The sequence below is a fragment of the Aplidium turbinatum genome, chromosome 1 (genome assembly GCF_918807975.1).
Source record: "Aplidium turbinatum chromosome 1, kaAplTurb1.1, whole genome shotgun sequence".
NCBI classification, from domain to species: Eukaryota; Metazoa; Chordata; class Ascidiacea; order Aplousobranchia; family Polyclinidae; genus Aplidium; species Aplidium turbinatum.
Window position 1 is genome coordinate 39,853,432 of NC_137472.1, and position 19,196 is coordinate 39,872,627.

General features: G+C 35.4%; 1 protein-coding gene across 1 annotated transcript in view; it reads left to right on the plus strand.

The window, feature by feature from the left end:
- LOC145765607 (neurexin-1-like) overlaps positions 1-19,196 on the plus strand; it is a 79,878-nt gene that overhangs the window by 27,326 nt on the left and 33,356 nt on the right. The window contains exons 11-15 of the mRNA XM_082577444.1: positions 9,241-9,430; positions 10,825-10,938; positions 11,038-11,130; positions 11,729-11,758; positions 13,455-13,574. Coding sequence (XP_082433570.1) covers positions 9,241-9,430; positions 10,825-10,938; positions 11,038-11,130; positions 11,729-11,758; positions 13,455-13,574 — 547 coding nt within the window. The remainder of the gene's footprint in view (positions 1-9,240; positions 9,431-10,824; positions 10,939-11,037; positions 11,131-11,728; positions 11,759-13,454; positions 13,575-19,196) is intronic.

Consider the following 19,196-nt stretch of genomic DNA (forward strand, 5'->3'; position numbering starts at 1 on the left):
AAGTCCAGAAAAATAATAAATTGTCTACATTGCTATACTTTTGTCTTGCTGGTCTTGGTAATTTTAGAATAATAACCGCAAGAGAGCGCTATTGTTGTTCATTGCGTCGTGATCTGTTAATGTTTTCACGCGTTCGGAATTGCAGCTAGGTGAAACAGAACAGGGTATTAGGCTTACATTGAGCCTTGAGGTACGTCTAACCGGAGTGTTTCAGAAGTTCTTAAAATTACAATGTTATTGCATTTTGTGCTTAGTTTAAAAAATAGTTTCAAACATACAAATTTTATATCATATTAACTCAAACATAAAAATTTTCGGTTTGAGTTGTAATTTTTTTATGAGATGAAGAACTTCATCTAAAGAAAATGAAGGGGCGTACCAGCAAACATCCTATTCTATAGGATTAGTCCATGATACAAGAAAAGGATCCACAGAGGGTACAAACTGATATGGATAAATCAACAAGTGAATAAAAAAATAACAGTAACCTCTCAAGCACATGTAGTTTTACACAAAGTGAAATCTACATGATTTTTCACTCTTTTAATATTTCTTTAAAAATAATGTCTAAAAAAACAATATTCAAAGTAACTACGGACAGTGGCCAGTGTCTCAATCATCCAATCTCTTCAGCGTAGTAAAATGAAAATTGAAAGTTGTCTTAAAGTTTTGAGATGATGGTTTCTAAGAGTGAATTTAATAAGCCAATGAGAATTGATTTAATTTTTAATTTCGGACTCCAGCAAAACGTAATTTTACCGCCAATTAGAAAGTGTGATTTTTTTGAGAAAAGTTGTGCTAAGCAATAAATGGAATTTGTTAAAAATAAAACCTTGAGAAAAAGACAGGAATTTGTCACTAAGCTAGGACATAACAATCATCTGCGATCGATCCAAAATACTAGAAATTGGATACTAGCGGCACATATAAGTATTAAGATTAAAAGAAAATGAAGGGGTGTACCAGAAAACATCTATAGAATTGGCCCATGATACAAGAGAAGGATCCACAGAGGGTACAAACAGATATGGATAAATCAACAAGTGAATAAAACATAGTATCCAATTTAGTTAATTTTATACATAATATCTTCAATTGAAATTATACATGAAACTTTGTGTGGCAATTCAACTGTTGTTTTAGTAATTTTGATTCAGAAAGTGATTTCTGTTGCTGGTCACAGCGGTAAACCATAATCTCTTTGTGGGAAAATTGTAACGTAAGATTCCCAAATCCGTTCGTCTGCATGTAATGACCGAAAAAGAAACACTCCTTCGAAACGTCTATTCAAATTTGTATTTCTGTAAAATTAGCCACCTGGCTGTCGAAATTGGATGTAACGCCGTACACCACTAAAACTTGTCACTACAGAACAGATTACTTAGATAAAAGACGGAAAATTTGTCCAGCTAGTAAGCACCAAGCAAACAGTTAAATATGCGACTGACTTCCAACAAACAATTTTAAGAATAACCAGAATGATTTGCAATATCTCAAACTCACGTACGCAGTACTGTGACGCAATAATGAAAGACAATTATGAAGTCATTCAAACAAGTGTTCAAAGCGGATGATGCAATATTTCATAAGGTCTTACGAACGATGGTGCAATATTTGGACATTTTCTAGCAATTTCCATGACGTAAGATGCCAGCTAGGTTAAGTAGACCATAACGGTTTTTATATGACGTTTGATTTGGTGAAAATTGTCGGGAACAGTTGCATCTGTTCCTTCACCGAAGAATTTAACATGAGTTCAAGTCATTTTCTTATGAAGAAAGCATCTAATTGGTACTTTGAACACAGCAATGCTCACAACTACAGGTAATATGTATCAATTTTAAAGTCAGGTTTATCAAACTTTGGGAAACGTGTCAAGATAACTTTTCTAAGGCCTGCAATTTGCTGACTTTGTGATTCATTCGGACACAACAAAGAGTATCATTTATAATTAATGCTTTGAAAGTGTCATCTGATGCTTGGCTTGCGCTAGCTCTAAAAGCGAGCATGCCGCCTGGCGAGCGAAGGATTTGTTGCAATTAGAGAAGCTTAAGAGTTTGAAGTCTGGTCTTTCTTTTCCAACGTTTTTCCATTTGATATGCATCTGTAGTTGTAGTTTTTCAATCATAAATTATTAGTTTAGTGATATGCTTGAGAAATTTGAAAGGTAGCTGCCACAATACAGTATATATGACTGTGGGACACAAAAACATAAAAAACATCAATGCTTCGGTCAGAGTCGGCTTACAGCGTAATATATTACGGTACAATGAGTTATAAGTGAAAAATTTGTAACACCACATTGACAACTTGACGAACCACTGACCAGAATGTCGTAGAAAGCTTGGCACCTAGCTTATTTCTAAATTTATACCAGTCATAATTCCATTAAATCTTGCTAAAAAAGATTGATTAACTTTGAGATTGCAACTGAACCCGGTTTACCGGTAACAGAATAAGAGGAACACAGAAAGATAAGGCAAAGTTTAGAAATGAAGATAATATTATTGCCTAGGTTGTAAACTGTAGATGTAGATGAAAATCTATTTTACACCTCGAGAAATAAAAAGTGAAGATAGTTGTGTTTGCTCTGGTGTTTTATGATACTGAGAATGTAGAACATCTTGCACATAAATCGACTTCAAGCAGATGCTTACTGAAGAAACTTCTTGGTTTACTGTGTCCCGTTGTACTGTTACTGCTGTTGATTTTCTTGTCATGACCCAGGCAACAAGCCAATTTTTTTTACATTGATTGAGCCTTTGCATACGTCAAATCAATGGAAATGATAAAGAATTTACTGGCTGGGGATAGCTGTACAAACAAAAAATTCTCTTCAAAGCGTTACTTTTTAAGATTTTGTTCTATAGTTTACAATGTTCAACCAATTCTCTCAGTTTATATCCATTCCGCTCTCCGCAACTGATCTCATCAGAAAGTCTTTGCCCATTGTTTTATGACGTCTTTGCACGAATGACGTAAAAGAAGTGTAACCTGTGGAGTGCGGAGTGAATTTAAGTGAAATAAACAAATGCATACTTTCACCTAATCAACGTCAACAAAATCCTAGAAGACGCCTTGAGCTGGGATATAAAAACCTTCCCCAGCATATCTCCAGAAATGGCGACTGAAACTCAGGGAAACCAAAACTCTGGGGCAGCTTTCCACCTATACAATCGGGCACTCGGGGAGCTAATCGTGAACTTAATCTTTAAAACAATGGAAAATCTTTTGTCGTTCTGCCCCGAACTACAATACCTCGGGATGGCATTACAAAGATTACTCACATACCACCACCATTTGGTGTCACAGCGCAAGAAACTGACCTCGCGTGCTGAGCTATTCAAGCGCCTCGCAGGCTCCAGCTGGGAGCGAGAGCTGACACTTTTCGTATAGCAGTCTTAGCCCTTGTCTACCCTTCAGCAGAGTACTGTGCACCTGTTTGGTGCCTTACTGCTCACTGCCACAACATCGACACTGCCATAAACAGTGCACTGTGACCGGATGCCTGCGTCCCACACCATTAGGCAATCTCCCCTTTCTTACTGGCATCCAACCTGCTGAACCACTCTGTCTCGCGGTCGACGGTCGTTGGATCCCAACTATCTTCTTCACTCCAAGGTCTCTGCTCATTCAAACGAGCACCAGTCTCAACTGAACACCAGTCTCAAATCAAAACACCCATTTGCGCCAGACGCTCAACTTCTGATTTACAACGCTGATGGACAACACATCTCTGCGACTAATTGGACAGGTCATAAATGGAATTGTGAATCACCAGACACCAAGTTCATCCCCAATGCCGACACACGCCCCATCGGCCTGACACTGCAAAGACAGGCGTAGGTGCGCCTCAACTGTCTTCGTACGGGCGTCGGGCTTTTCCGCTCAACCATGCACCAATGGAGAATATCCTCTTCCTCCTCCTGCTGTGAATTGGGTGTCGAGTAACAGACCGCAGACCACATCACCAACGACTGTACCATCTTCAAGCCAGAATTCAACCACTGTACCAAAAGAGTGGAAGGTATGTGTGTCTTAGATGATGAAACCAAAGGCTGGTTGCTCTCTCATAGCCTTCCAGTGTAGTTTGGAAACATTGTGAATCTGGGGTGGTAAAACGGTGGACTCTCGGCTCCAGAGGCTCACCCAACGAAGAAGAACATACAAGATAACATACAAACATATAACGCCTTTTGTGTGTTTGAAATTAAAGTAATATCCGATAAGATTCTTTTTCATTCTAAAGATTCAAAACAGGTCATACGTAATCTTTTGCAATTTTGCAAGAACTTGGATGATGCATGCAATTACTCATTTTTGAAAACATTTTTGGTTCGGGGTAAACAATTTTTTGTCTATTGCCAGGCTTACTCATAAAAGGTTTACAAAAACGGTGTTCAAAAATATAAAGTGTTTGCGATAGGGAGCAAAAAAATGTAAAAAAACGAATGTATCGTATAAACTCTATTTTACGAACTGCGTCATGCCGTTATTGCTGATAGATAGTTAAAACTGTAATTAACATTGCAATGGTGATGTCACTAGACGGACTTATCAATACCAACAAAACACTACCAAAGATCTTTTGGCCTACATTAATTCTCCAATGGTATACCAAAGACATCGTTTTGTGTAAGCTTTAAAAGCAGAAAAATTTACTTTTTTACCACCCTATGCCTTTTACGGCACAGTAAAAATTTATGCTTGTAAACTATCATTAGACATATCGTGTTCGTTCACATTTCAAACTGACAAAATCGAATTATCATTATTCATCCACACTTTTGCTTTCAATAAGTCTTTCCTTAATTAGTTAATTACTTTTTTTTGCAATTATTATTTAAATTGTTTTTAACCAAAGGAAGGTCAGTAGCTCATGTAGCTTGCGATAAATTCAAATTGTTTAAGACCAGTACCTTTCTGTAACTTCATTCGCTAATGGAGCATAATTGCTCAAACGTGTTATAATTTTCCATTGAACAATTCCCCATACGCTCTCATGTCAATACTATCGCATTATATATCGCCATAAAATTCATGTCGCTGTGTCTGTTGAGTCCAGTTTGTCTCATTAAATCTCTCGAAACTTCCGAAGAATCTGTGAGAAAAAATGATTTTTCATCCCTTCAAACTGTAAAACTTTGTCTCCGCAGTTGCCAGTTGTCTTGAGTTGATGTGGGTAGTTTTTCTTTTTTTCAACAGAATCTCTTTTAGGTTTGCGGTTTGTTTTCTGTTTCTTTTTTTTCTTTCTGTTTCTTTGTTTTCTGTTGGCTAACCAATCTTTCAATTTATGGAAATATACAAAAACTTCTGTTGTTAGTTACTCTTAATTTCAGAAACCTTATTTCTTAACCTTGTAAAAATGTTTTGTATCATTTTGAACTATTTATGCAGAATTATAACCTTTGTATTTTCAAAAGCCTTCAAACCCTATACAGCGAAAAAATAGAGTTTTTGAAAGTTTATGTGAAAAATCAAACTAAGAGTAACTAAGCTTCTACAGGTTATTTAAACACTCAAAAGCAGTCCAGGGTTAAAGTACAGTAGAGAGACAGGATATACAGCAAAAAGTACGAATCATAACTTTAGACTCGATTATCATACGAATTTTCATAACAACAAACAAATGTGCCAAAGTTTTTTTTTTTTTTTTTTAACAAAAAAATTAATATTTTTGCATGAGCGATAGTTTTTATCTTGGTTTTAAATCGTTTGGATAACATTAATTGTTTACAATGCTGAAAAGCAGCAAGGAGCTTCAGAAACGGTTCAGAACCTTAAGTTTACGTGTAAAAAAATAAGTTAACTAAGAAAATTGTTTAATCCGTTTGGGAGTTAAGCTCATTTGACTTTTAAATTGCAGCATCTGTTAACTAAATGGTGCTTTTTTAAAACTGCATATTAGGCTACTAACTTATGCAAAACGAAAATGTTGTACCAGAGCAGTAAAACTAATCAATGTATTTTACCTATATGCATGTGTGAACTTTTCAGTTTAAGATCTTTCTTGGACCGAAATCTTTGAACTTTTATGTTGTAGCCTATAATTTGACAAATACGACTTCCAAGTCAAATGATTTGCTTGATATTTAATGTACTTTAAACGCAGCAAGACTTTCTTACACTGTTGCTTCACTTTTACTCATCTAATTTTATAAGCATCTCTAAAACCTCTTAGTGCTGTTTATATCGTTACAACTCCATCACCCACGAGAAACAAGATGGGCTCATGCGTATGCACCTTCCTGTAGAAAACAATCTTACATCTCATTAAAAAGTAGAAAAAAACACCACGTTTCTCTATGGCAGCTGTGCTTGGTCATCTGACTTTTAGCCTCTGGGTTTAAGTAAAACGAATGAAACAAACTTACAGTATTTACTTGAAGAAATTTCAGGAATTTATGTGGAATCGTTCTATAAAAAACAAACAAGCAAAACCGAACAATATTACAGTAGAGTTGCTACTCGAATAATCCTAGAAGATATCTGCTTCATTGAATTGACTACTGGCTATACCTTGCCCCTTGTATGTTTTAGTGAAGCGAAGAATTCCGATGATACAAACTTGATGTTTGCCAAGCTTGTGTAATGAGGATTTATCGATTATGTGTAGAGTCTCATTTCTTTTGTTGTAAACAAAAATTATGTTGATATATAGCATTAACAAAGGTCTAGTCTGGCGTAGATCAAAAGCAGTTTATTTTCTGCAAAACAAGAAGATTCTTTTTCGTAAAGGTTTATTAACAGCTTAATTTTAATATTAATCAATTCTTGACAAAACTCACATTAAGCTTTAATACTGATTGTTAAAAATTCCCTTTTTGAGTCCAGTTGATCATAAAAAGATTGTGCAGTTTTCTATTGAAGAGGTAGCGCAGGGTTACTCAACTAATTTTAACAAAGGTCCAGTTTGACAAGTTGAATATTTTTAGCGGTCCGGTGATTAAGTTATTTCACACGCAACCACGAAAGTTAAACTATCTGGGAGTGACTATTGGGGAGTCTGGGAGTCGAAGCCCCCCAGCAACTAGGATAATCAAAGTAAAAATTGCTTCCTTCCGTGTAGAAATCTGTTTAAAGAAGCCCTGAAAAGTGGCAATGAGGTTATTCTTCCAAACGCTCAAGGTCCACCATCAACACCCAGAAGGTCCGGATTCGGACCGCGGTCCGCCAGTTGAGTAGCCCTGAGGTAGCTTGTCAGTTGGTTGTTTTGTAAGTAGTTTCAATAAGCAGTGCCTTTATAAGAACTAGAGTGTTTAATGTTTTGTTTCTGAGCAGTTATAACATGAGCAGTCAAACGTTGTAAAAATCATATATTTCTCTTACTGCAGTTTTTAGAGTAAGTTTTTAGAATCAGGTTTTAGTATTTTGATTTCTCTCTTAATTTTGCTGTGCAAGGAACAAATGGTCACTTCAAATGCAGCTGCATTAAATTTTAATGCTCAGTTTTACCAAACTAAGCTTCTTTTTTTAATTAGCTGATATTGATTCGTTTTTGTTGCTATTTGTTTCATAAAGTTTTGTGATTTTTAAACTTACAAATTTGTCACAACTTTGGCAAATAAAGATATAATTTGTCGAATTTTGTTGTCGCTACTAGGCTATTTGTGGTAGCATAGGTTCAAACTTGTAAGAGTTTAAGTTATTGAATACAACCTAACAAAAAGATTTGACACTTTTGGCACATTCCTAAACTGCTAATCCAAAGGGTCTGCGCTTGATGTGCTTACTACGTGGAATTATCACTTGTGGATTATTATCATTTCAATAATGGATGTTGCAGCTACGATGTCAACTATAGCTCCCACTTCTGCTACAAACGTGAACATGGCCATGCTACTGTGTCTTCAGTGCATGCATCTTCATGGACCACCTCTCAATCTATGCACACCTTATTTCAAGGTTTATGAGGCTGAACCATCTAGAATTAATTGCTTTGTCTAATTTTTTGTCGAAAGCAGTTTTTGCTTTCATATATTTAACGAAATAATTCTGTTCGAGGTTTTGAGTCAATTTTTGCAAAGAAATATAAGGTTTGTTAAAAGGTTAACTTTTTTATGATATCAACAAACCATACAGTCAGCACTTTTTTAAACCTTACTATGCAAGTCAAAACTGATCCAACAGTTTGAGTATAAACAAATTTTAATCTTCTTGTGACTTTGGTATTCTGCATTGTATAAGGTTGCACTGTTGGGCTGTACCGTGGTATCACTGCAAGAATTATGGTACGACCTGTTAACAAGATCACTTCAACTTATTCATACTTTATATTTAGTACAATAATCTTGGAAAATGTGACAAAAAGGTCGGCATTGCAACTAATTGGAGTTTTTGATTGGTATTATTTTAAAAGAAACCTTAAATGAAAAATATGTATTCCAACTTTCCTAGAATTGATCCATGTCGCAGGAAAGATTCAAAATGAATGCTATTGCTGACATGCACAAATCCAAAAGTCAATAAGTTTTGAAAATTTTCCGATGATTTTATTTCTTGAAAGGTAAAATGTGCCTCGTATGCTGGAGGTAAAGGTGAGATCATCTCGGACGAGCTATCAAAATTTCACTAAAAAGCATTCAGTACTGTTCAACATATAAAGCTTTACAAAAAAAAGTTATTGAAATTCTTCTGTAGTTGCAAAGTGGTCTAACCTTTTTAGACCACTTTTTTTAGGAGTCACCCCCTGACAGTATGTAATGTAATCAATTCCAAAACATTTTTAATTTTTTTTCGCTTTCATTTCATCTTCTTTATCCGATCGGAGTGTTTTTTGGGTTATACATTCAAACTTTTTATCAACAAACCATTTCTTTGTAAAGTTTCTTACCAACAAAAGATTATCGCTATCTAGCCTATAAATTTAATTATATTCTACTAATAACTTTTCCTGTGAAGTTAGCTTTCGTCATGTCTAATGACTTGCTGGATTGATAGTAAGTTTATGCTTAGAACTTGATGTGTGAGTTGGACATATTTTATGTTGGAAACAATGAACAAAATGTTAATTTAGTTATAAAAAAAACAATTAAATTGCCATTCAACTTGATAAATTTTCTTTCGAGTAGCCTACGATTAATAACAACTCAATTGCATTAATAAATAACTTCATTTATTTTAAACTTGCATATGGTAGCCTATGTGTTTAGGATATTTCAATATTTAATGTTGAGCCCATCATAATAATCATGTCTTCCTGCAATTTTGTTTTCTCATCTAAAATCAAATCTGTTGCAGTCGCTTGCCAAGTCACGCTCAGCCGCTTCCAAATCTCTTCCAAATGACGTCACTCCATTTTGCAACGGCCTTGGCAAGCTTCATTGTGCATCACATCCTTGTAAAAATAATGGAGTGTGCACAGAAGGAATGGACAGGTTCATTTGCGATTGCTCCAACACGTCATATATGGGAGTGACATGCGAAGATGGTAAGTCTGCTAACACGTGTTCTTTTTTCATGCGGTTTGTCTCACTGTTCGTAGATTTATAAATAAGCTCCAATAAAAGCTTATTTTTTGCAAGTTTAACCCTGTCAAGTACCGCCTTTTTTCTCTTCATTTTAATTTCTGCATGATGTTAACGTAATGAAGTGCATAGAACAAAACTAATCACTTTTAGCACTCAGCAGAGTTTGCCTGAGATAGAAATTGTTTGCATCATATGTGACATACCATGAGTGCGTAGTTGTGAATTAGCAAAATTAGGCCATGAAAATAAGACTTTAAAAAACGCGTCTCGTATGACACGCAGCGAATGAAAGAGCCAGACTAATTATATAAATGACCTTAAACAATTAAATAAAATGTAGAGTGTGGTCAAAACGATAACTTCTACTTCGAAGGTATTTTAATTTATAAAACTTAAGTTAAAAATGACAACTTAGCTAATACTAAACCTGCAATGGTAAAGTGGAGCTACAACACGAGCCCAGCAGTTACATGTATCTGTGGCACTAAGCCCCAAATATCGGACCATCTTCTTGTGTGCCCTCATCTTACCATTCAGTGCAGCAAGTGGGGTCTTTCAATATACCACTCCGTCGCAAAAAATTGTGTCAATCTGTGGTGTATCAACCAAATTTAGAAGACTCGATAGAAGAAGAAGCTGATTGTAGACTTGTTTGTAAACTTGGAATTTGTAACATCTTACCTAAAACAATTAGAAATCAACTTTTTACAAGCTGACATCCAACAACAGACCACTTCATTGTTGACATAAATTTCTTTAACCCAGAACAACATAGGATATTTTTTTACCAAATGTTATCAAACTACTGAAACAGCTAAGGCTCACCATCAGCACATCCGGTTATTATTTATGCATGGCAAGGTCAGCTTTTGGAGTTTCTTTGATATGATCGTCATCTATCACGAACCTTAATCCAGTTTTAGTTTGCGATTGTCTTCATTCGCAAAAAGTGCAACTTAATAGCCAATTGAGGTAAATTTGACAGGAGGACGTTGAAAAAGCACATTTTAAAATAGCGCTCGATTTAATCTTCATCATCTAATTATGTACTTTAATTTGATGTCGCCCAGGGGTTGGCAGCCTTTTGATAACTGTGTGCCAGCTTTAGGTCTTTCAACCATTCGTCGCAAAAGAACGTGCTGGTGGTGCCTAAATAATCAATAAAACTGCTGGAAATTAGACGTTAATTTAAAAAATATTTTTTAGCACTATTGTTCTTTTTGAACGATTACTATCTATAAATGTCTTTTTAAGCAAAAGAAACATTGACATGCAGAAGAAAGCAATTGAGTAATTTGAAGGACGAAACTAGGGATATCCCTGGACGAAACAAACACTGGTTTTACTTTTTCAGTTGTAATGATGTCACGGTTCAACGGGAGCCAGGTGATGACTTTTCCTATGGAGAGAACAAGGCAGACGGATGGAGAAGAAATTTCCCTACGTTTCAAGACACCGGTTAGCACAGGTAGAAATCAATTGAGCACAAGTTTTATTACGTAAATTAGGTTTATGGTATCGGACGCCATGAGTAGTTTGTGGGGTTTCATTGCTTTGATTTGTTTAGGAATACTTTTTGCAACAACGTCAAACAGCAGTAAAGACAGCCTGACAATCGAACTCGTCAAAGGTGGAAAAATACAACTCCTAGTCAACATTGGTATGTGATTGATCAACATTCAAATATTACGTTCTAATACGTAGTCAAATTCCATTAAATATTTCCTAAGAGCTCTAAAGAACATGATCAAATCAAAAGACTTCAAAATCCATTCAGATACAAGCCTAATGTATTGCGTTTATGTAAGGTCAACTCTTCTGTTGTAGCAAGTTGAATGGCACGTAGCCTATTAATAAAAAAGATACTCATGTTGCTTTATTTTAAAAGAGAATCCAACAAGTAAGTGAGAATAACAACGTTTACATCTGCTCCTTTATTTCTACGTATATTGTTTGCAAACTTTTGACCTCAAAACAATTGCAATTTGTGTTCGCTATCGACTATTGCGTTCATTTTTTCCCGAAGGTGCAACCAAAAATTGTGAACAGGTCTCTACTAAAAGATAGGGGCCAGAAGAAATGTGCTTTTAGATTTGGATGTTTGTGTTGGTCTTGCTAATATTTACACACTTGGGAGGCTGCTCTTCACAATTCTTCCATCTTTTGGCATCCAGATTATAGATTTACACATTCTTGTTTACATTTGATAATTTGTTTTTCTTTTAACTTATTTTTATTTTCATGTTTATGTTGGGCAGACTGTTCTTCAAAAACCTGCACCGCACCTCGTAAGTGTTACTGCACTTCATTGAGCACTTAAATTTTTCGTATGTTTTGTTGTATTTACGTTGCTTTGAAGAATAAAACGCAACAATAACAAAACTGACGAATTGACATTTGCATGGTTATTGCATGTTGTTACTTAAAGTCGGCTAATGTTTCAAATCTCTTTGTCGTTTGTTAGGAATGTAGTTGTAAACATCTATGGTTGTATGTGACCATTATAGTGAAAACCATCGTTCTGAAGATGTTGTAACAAAACTTTATATTCTGCCACCCATAATGCTTTATACTTTAATGACTTTATACTTAACTTCATATATCATTTCATATGAAGATTGATCAGCTATGAAAAGCGCATAGACGCGATGTTTCAATATGAGCACATTATTTGGTGATGCAGTGCAGTGATAAACTGTAACCCTGTGCAATAGATCACTACGCTCTCGCTTTTCAAATCCAATTATGCAAATATGGTTTCTGCGATAGGTTACTTCAAACATACTAATTCATTGGTATGCACGGAGTTGACAAAAGATACTGTAGACTTGACAAATAAATGCGCTGTTCATTTTAGATGAAATGTAATTTACAATCAAGCATTTCTCTTGTCTCAAACTATTCTATCAAAGTGAAAAAACAAGGGCATTTCATATTTTTATGTGTTCACTGTTCATTTTTCAAGTTCATTATTGCTCCCACTTAATGCGAATCACAGTATAAGCCTTTAGTACGATCGAAAATTGTCGAGCTATCCTCGCACAAACAACTTTTTTTCCATGTTGCATACCTTATTGCGAAGAAGACACGGAATGTCTTCGATTTTTTTGTTGATTTTTCTTTTTATCAGACGACAAATGTACCGTTGTTGGTCTTGAATAATTAATGGGTTTTTGTATATCTATACTCTGGCTTGCATGCTAAATTTACTTATTTATATTGATATTAGGCTACATTCGATAACGTTGCAAAGTTGCAATGTACTTCTCGTACAAACTCGGTGGCCATGCTCTGACAAAATTACTTCCTTGAAGCTTGTTTTTTAGTTGAAGGCTGATAAAGTAATTCGCACAACATTTTCTAAGCTTTACTTTAAGCTTAAAATAGAACAAAACTCGCTCAATTCATTAACAACAACAAGAAGATATAAAATTAATTAGACCTACAATTTAGTTACGCAATTAATGCAAAAAAGTTTTGTTCAATTGTATAATTTTTATCATCTTTCATAAATAGCTTTTATTTGTCCTTCTTCACAAATAATCCCGTTTGGAACAGGATTTTGGAAATAAATCTGGAAAATTAGAGAACGCTTTCTTAAAATCTGTCTTGGATTGTCAGAACAATTATTCTAACCCTTAACACCTGAACGTAAAAAGGCGAGGTTTAATCTTTGCATTTGTATATCAACACGGAATTCTCGAAGGCAATTCTTAGATTGGTGTTAATTTAATCCATTATAAAACCCTGTGTTTCGATAGATCAAAAGTGGTTCAGTAGATTTAGATTATTAATAGCCCACTGTTGTCTGAACGGTTTACATGAGTGTTATTCACTACATTGTGACACAAAACGCTGTCCAGATCACTTGCAGTGTGAACATCGAGCCAAAGATGCACAAAATGTCGCGATAATTTGTAAAAATTTGACCAGTAACTATATCTTTTTATGCTTATATTTTACCTGTGTTGATGTGTGGTACAGGCCAAGGACCTGATGTGCTGTTGGAAGGAAGCGGTCTAAGCGATCGCCGATGGCACAGAGTGAAGGTTTCCAGAAGAGGCCTCAGAGTTTCCTTGGATGTTGATGGCAGAAGAAAAGGAAGTTAGTTAACTTTGTGTGCTTTAAAGTTTCACAAAACTAATTGCAACTATTACCGATATGTTCCTACTGTATATAAAAAAGTTTAAATTTTACTTTTGCATGACAAGTAACTGTAGTAGGCTAAATGCAAAGAATACCGAGAAATACCATGAGAGATTCTGATGATTTATCCATAAATTCATGGATCCATTAAGCTTGTAATGTCTTCAAAAAACAAAATTTTATTGACGTCATCGACTGTCGAAAGATTTTTTGGACAGCCTACGCTTTTGAATGTTTATTCTATTACATATCAAGGTGGAAACGACACCACAAAATGGCACATTATCGCATCATTGGAATTTATTATCATGTTCAAGGAACACGGAAATTTACTTTTCTTTCTGATTTGAATTACAAAATCAATAACTTTAATTAAACTTGGCAGCCTTGATTTTTAACCTCAGGGCTTGCGTTTTGTTGGCATGCTTGAACTTTATTGAGCAGGTTAAGATATGTAAATTGAACAATGCTGTAACAATAGGTGATTGTTCTGATGTTTAATCTATTGAAGTTATTTATTTCAAAACAATATGTTCATGTATTAATTACAACCTAGAAAAATATCTGAGAAAATGTAAGTTTAAATAAACAGCATAATGTAAAATTAAGCATTTAAAATTTTTGTTAATCTTGTAATTTCGTAAAGTTCAAGATATCTTACAAAATTTTGAATGTAAAAATATAAGATTTTTTTTTCATAACACATTTGCGGTTACAAAAATAAACTTCCTTGATTTTCTTCAAAAACCTACTTTCGAGGGACACTATTAAAGAGGGTTAAACAGATAAGCTGCACATCAGTATTCTGAATGCATAAATTTAACTTAATAGATTTGGCAAATATGTTTGAGAAGTAAGCGGCATAAGTCCTGGCAACTGTAACTTACCTGCAAGGTCAAGATTGCGTAGGAACATCAAAGCATTATAAACAGCACGTATTTATTCAAATGATAGTTCTGCGTCCTATTGACGGGTTCATAAGCCCTCAAAAGTTTCGTTGTTCTGATTGCACAATTGTTTGTGTAAGCGCATGTATTCCAGGTATGAGCTTTGTTTATCTTACTAATACCATAATGACAGTCTTTAAGGACAGGATATGCCAGCTGAAAATATTTTCAGGCACTAAATGCTGCCGATGAACTATTCAGTGGCTTGTATAGACTGGGGTGTTTTTAAGATGCATTGAAGCCTTGGTAAACGTCCCGATGGTTGGTTGATAAACTTGATAAACCCGATAGTTGATAAACGCTGTTGGTTAGCGCATGACTTCTGGAATGAAGAAGCTTCAAGATTAAACGGCGCTGGTTCGGCTCTCCGAGTGTGCGTTTGAGCAACGCACGTGAAAGACTGCTCTCCATTCAACGGCATCTAATGGATGGAATAATTCCTCCGCAACAACACTTCAACAATCGGAAACTTCACTCTGTCAATCTCGGTGACCTGGTCTGCGTCAGTGATTGAAAGCCTCTAGAGTCTACAAGTATGCGAAACTGCCAGGATTAAGCTCTACAAGAAGCTTTCCCAGTCCGAGAATAAAGATTCAATCAATTAATTAAACAAGCTGAAATTTTATGATGTCTGCCAAAGAGTTTCGTCAACTTTATTTATCATGTATTTTTTCAAATGAAACATAGCAAAAGGTTGATTTGTTGCCTTGTCATTGTAATTGCTCCGTTCTTACTACTAGAGCCCTTCATTGGCCCAATTACTGGCTAGCGCCCGCATCATATTTATAAACGCATCCACTCTGGTTTGAAACACTGCTCTAAATTGAAAAAGCAACAGCAGTTGTAGCTTACTCCCTTTTGCAGCTGCTCGTAATTACCCAGCTTGCAAACTGCAAAAGGTGCGGCACGTCACTTTGCTTGCTTATTCGTTTAGCTGTCTATAGCTTTCATGCATTATAAATGGTCTGACCACCAAAAAGAATTATCAATTTTTTCCTCTTTTTGAAGAAAAGGAAAAATACTTTTTATGCCCAATCAACGTCAACAGTTTAATGTAGATTTTCTCGTGTTGTCAAGCCAAAGGTCTTTCCGGTATCCACTCGTTCAATAAAGTCTTAGAAGGACTTGGGGTTTTGTAATACCTGTGTCTATGTGCAGAATAAAAGAGCATAATTTTGAAATACTCTTGTTTTTGCATCTAATTATGGCTGCTAGCAAGCCCATTAGTGTTCTCTCCAGGGAATTTTAATAAAGTTTTGTAATAAAGTAGGAACGCTTTCGCTAAACTGCTCGAAGTTAGTTTTACTTACAAGTCAGGTGATTGTGTTTGCACGCACAAGCTTATGGATCTGGCCACTGCAACGTTATGTCTTAAAGGCATACTAAATAAAATTTTCAAACGGGAATTAAGCATTAAAATGCGTAAACTGAACATTCAAGAATACATTTCAAAAAAAATTACCGAAAAAAATTTTTTTTTAATGGCGCTGGCAAGGTAGCCACTTTAACAAGTCGAAATTCTGCCACTGAAATTGATTAGAATGAAACCGCCAACCAATCAGAAGCTACGGTTTTAGTGACGTAAAAAATGGCGAAAAGAAGATGATAGAAAGCAAATTAAGTGATGGATTTTTTGTCAGCTGGTTGGCTTGAGAGTTAGGGTTAAGGCTAGAAAGTAGTCATTTCATTGACGCGGGTTCGATTCCAACTACTGCTATTGCTCTTTTTCTTCTTTAATTACCAAATAAAGTTCAAAACAAGCATTAACTCTCTGGATGAGTGCTAGAAGGATCACAATTGGACGGCAGCCTCTTATAACATGTTCTGATTGGTTGGCGGTTGCATTCTAGTCAATTTCAGTGGCAGAATTTCGACTTGTTAAAGTGGCTACCCGCTGGCAAGGCCCAAAGTCCAATGTTTCATTTATTTTCATTTTTTTTCAAAATGACCAAAAAGTGCAAACACAGCTCGAGAATACGTCACAAAAGACAGCAATAACAAAAGCCACGTTACAACATCTGATGTTTTAACATCAGATCTGAGGTTTTGAGCAAACTGTCTGATGTTTTGACGTTGAAGTCTGATGTTTTGATGTGCATACATACATAGCCTACAGTTAAAGCGCTGGCAGTAACATCTGTTGCGTGATCAGCTGATTGCTCGTCTTTTGTTACGTAGACTGTACAGTCGCACGCTTCGCTGCTGAGGCCCATTCTGGTTTTGAAAGCTTTGACAAAAGCACGCGCGCAATGATGGTCAGACCGTAATGGGGCAAAATTTTTCTGAAAATCGTTTTATGGTAGCAAGTTAAACACACAGAACGTGGAAAATCGCCAAGCCAGGTTTTTCCTTTAGTATCCCTTTAAATGTTCCAGACCGTGTTCCAGACCAGTAAAGTAGAAAAAGCACATAAATTTCGGTTGCTAAAAAAATGTCATATTATACAGTAATGATTATTTGAAATAAAACTACGTCTCACAATTCACCTGACAGAATACACTTTTTTCGCCACAACCAGTTTACATCAGTCAGTACCTTTAAACATATTACATGTTTCATTTGATGATTCCATCTACCAACTTTGAAATTTTGATGAATTCGTTTGTTATTGTGACTTATCTTTTATGTGTAATTCCAGTGTTTCTTGAGAAATTTTGAAAGGTTTTTTTTTAATTGGTTTGAAAAGAAAACTTACATGTTATATTCTTTGTTATAAAAAATTTGTCAATAACTTATACAATTGAATTACGAAAGAATTTGAAATCAGTTTTGATTAGGCATGATTTTTAATGGGATGATCTTTAACTGGCTTATTGTGTCCAGCTTACAGATCATGCATAAGGAAAGATCGGCGTAGAGGTCCATCTGCGACCTGTGGTAAGACTATGGTGGCATGCGGTGTGCAGCACTCTTGTAGGGTGATAAGTTCAAGCCACAAGGTCATGCCTTGAAGAGCTGAATAATAGATTACAGGTTTCTTTCACTCACAGTAGAAAACTTTGTAGTTTTTTTTTCACCTTTCTGTAGTTTACTCCTTTCAGAGCATGCATATTGTATAGTACAATGTTACACAATACAGAGCATAGTATTTTGTTGATCTAAGTCAATTTTTGGTTGCTTTTTTTTCTAAGAATTTTCTTACACTGCTTATACATAGGGCAAAGTAAAGTCGTGTAGATCTATTGGGGGTAAAAAAACTTTTCTCAAAAATACGTTGTGGTAAGTTTAACAACTTATCAAACTAAAAGCAGTAATTCAACTTGACAAAATCCACGTTGAACGTTCAATTTTTTTATTCTTGTGCTTGCATTCGTCATTGTATCTGGTGTGTTAAAACTCAAACCCTCATCATTATGAAACAACGTTTGGAAAGCTACTCAAAATAAAAGGTTTTCTAGAGTTAATGGTCAAGTAGGCTATACTGTACATGTAGGCTACAGTAATTCAGTTATGCATTTTGAAACACATTCTACTTACATTTATTATGTAACATACTTTGAAAAATTTCATGTACACAATAGAACATTTTTTAGGGTTGATGGCGAACCTGGATTCAATTGTGTAAATATAAAGAAATAGAATCACGCAAGTCAGTGTAAGAAATATTTTTGTTGCCATCCTAGTTTTCGCTAATTTTAATTGATCGATCGATTGGTCGATTAGTTTATTTGTTGCGAGTGTATAATATATAACACACATTCACAAAGCAATATGTCATATAAAACAAACTGTCGCGTAGAATGTGTGGATAGTGCAACGGGGGGCTGCGAAGTGACCTGGAAGGTCTTCGAGTAAAGCAGTCACCCTCAACAATAATGATACACGTTTATTTCTGCTGGGACTTTGAAACAGTTATTTTCATTTCACTTTGTATTTCAAAAACCTCAATACTTTTCAGCTTTAGAAATCGATTGCTTGCTTTCCACTAACTTGATGCTACTGAATATGTGAGCTCATAATACTTAGGTTAATAAAAGTTGAGTTTTGGAGTTTGGACGTCACACTCAGTTAAATATTGAAATAATCAAATTTTGCGTTGGATATTGCATGTTGATATGATGTGGTAAAGCTTAGAAACAATTGCTCGACTGTTGGTGGGTTGATACTTGTTCGAACAAGGCAATGCTTTATTACCTTTTAGGGTCTGGGCTATACTTTGAATACTTGCCTGAACCAGAGGCAAGCTACAGTATAGGCCTATGCATTTTACACGCTGTTTAGGAAGCAACTCTTGCTTAGATACCAGGTTGTAGTTTGAAGGGATCGCATAAACTAACGGAGCAAAAATGATTCAAGAATAATATGTAAAGTTATTTAAAAATTTGGGGATTATTCGTTGTTATTTCAAAAGGACATATGTACTGTAGGCTACTGTATAATATATGCAGTCTTGCTTTGGCGGTTTACCAATTAGGCTTACTTATTTTTGCCTACATATCTTGTCGCATAAATGCAATAAAACCTATTATTGCGGCAAAATTCTTCTCGGCTATTACATAGAATCGTAAATGCAATCTGATCTTTTTGTCTTGAAATGTTTTTGCCGCTACATTCCATCATTCATGAAAGACTGCTTTCACATTCGCGAGTCCTTGGTTTTTGTGTAAATTTTGTTTTCCTTCTGCTGTGAAAG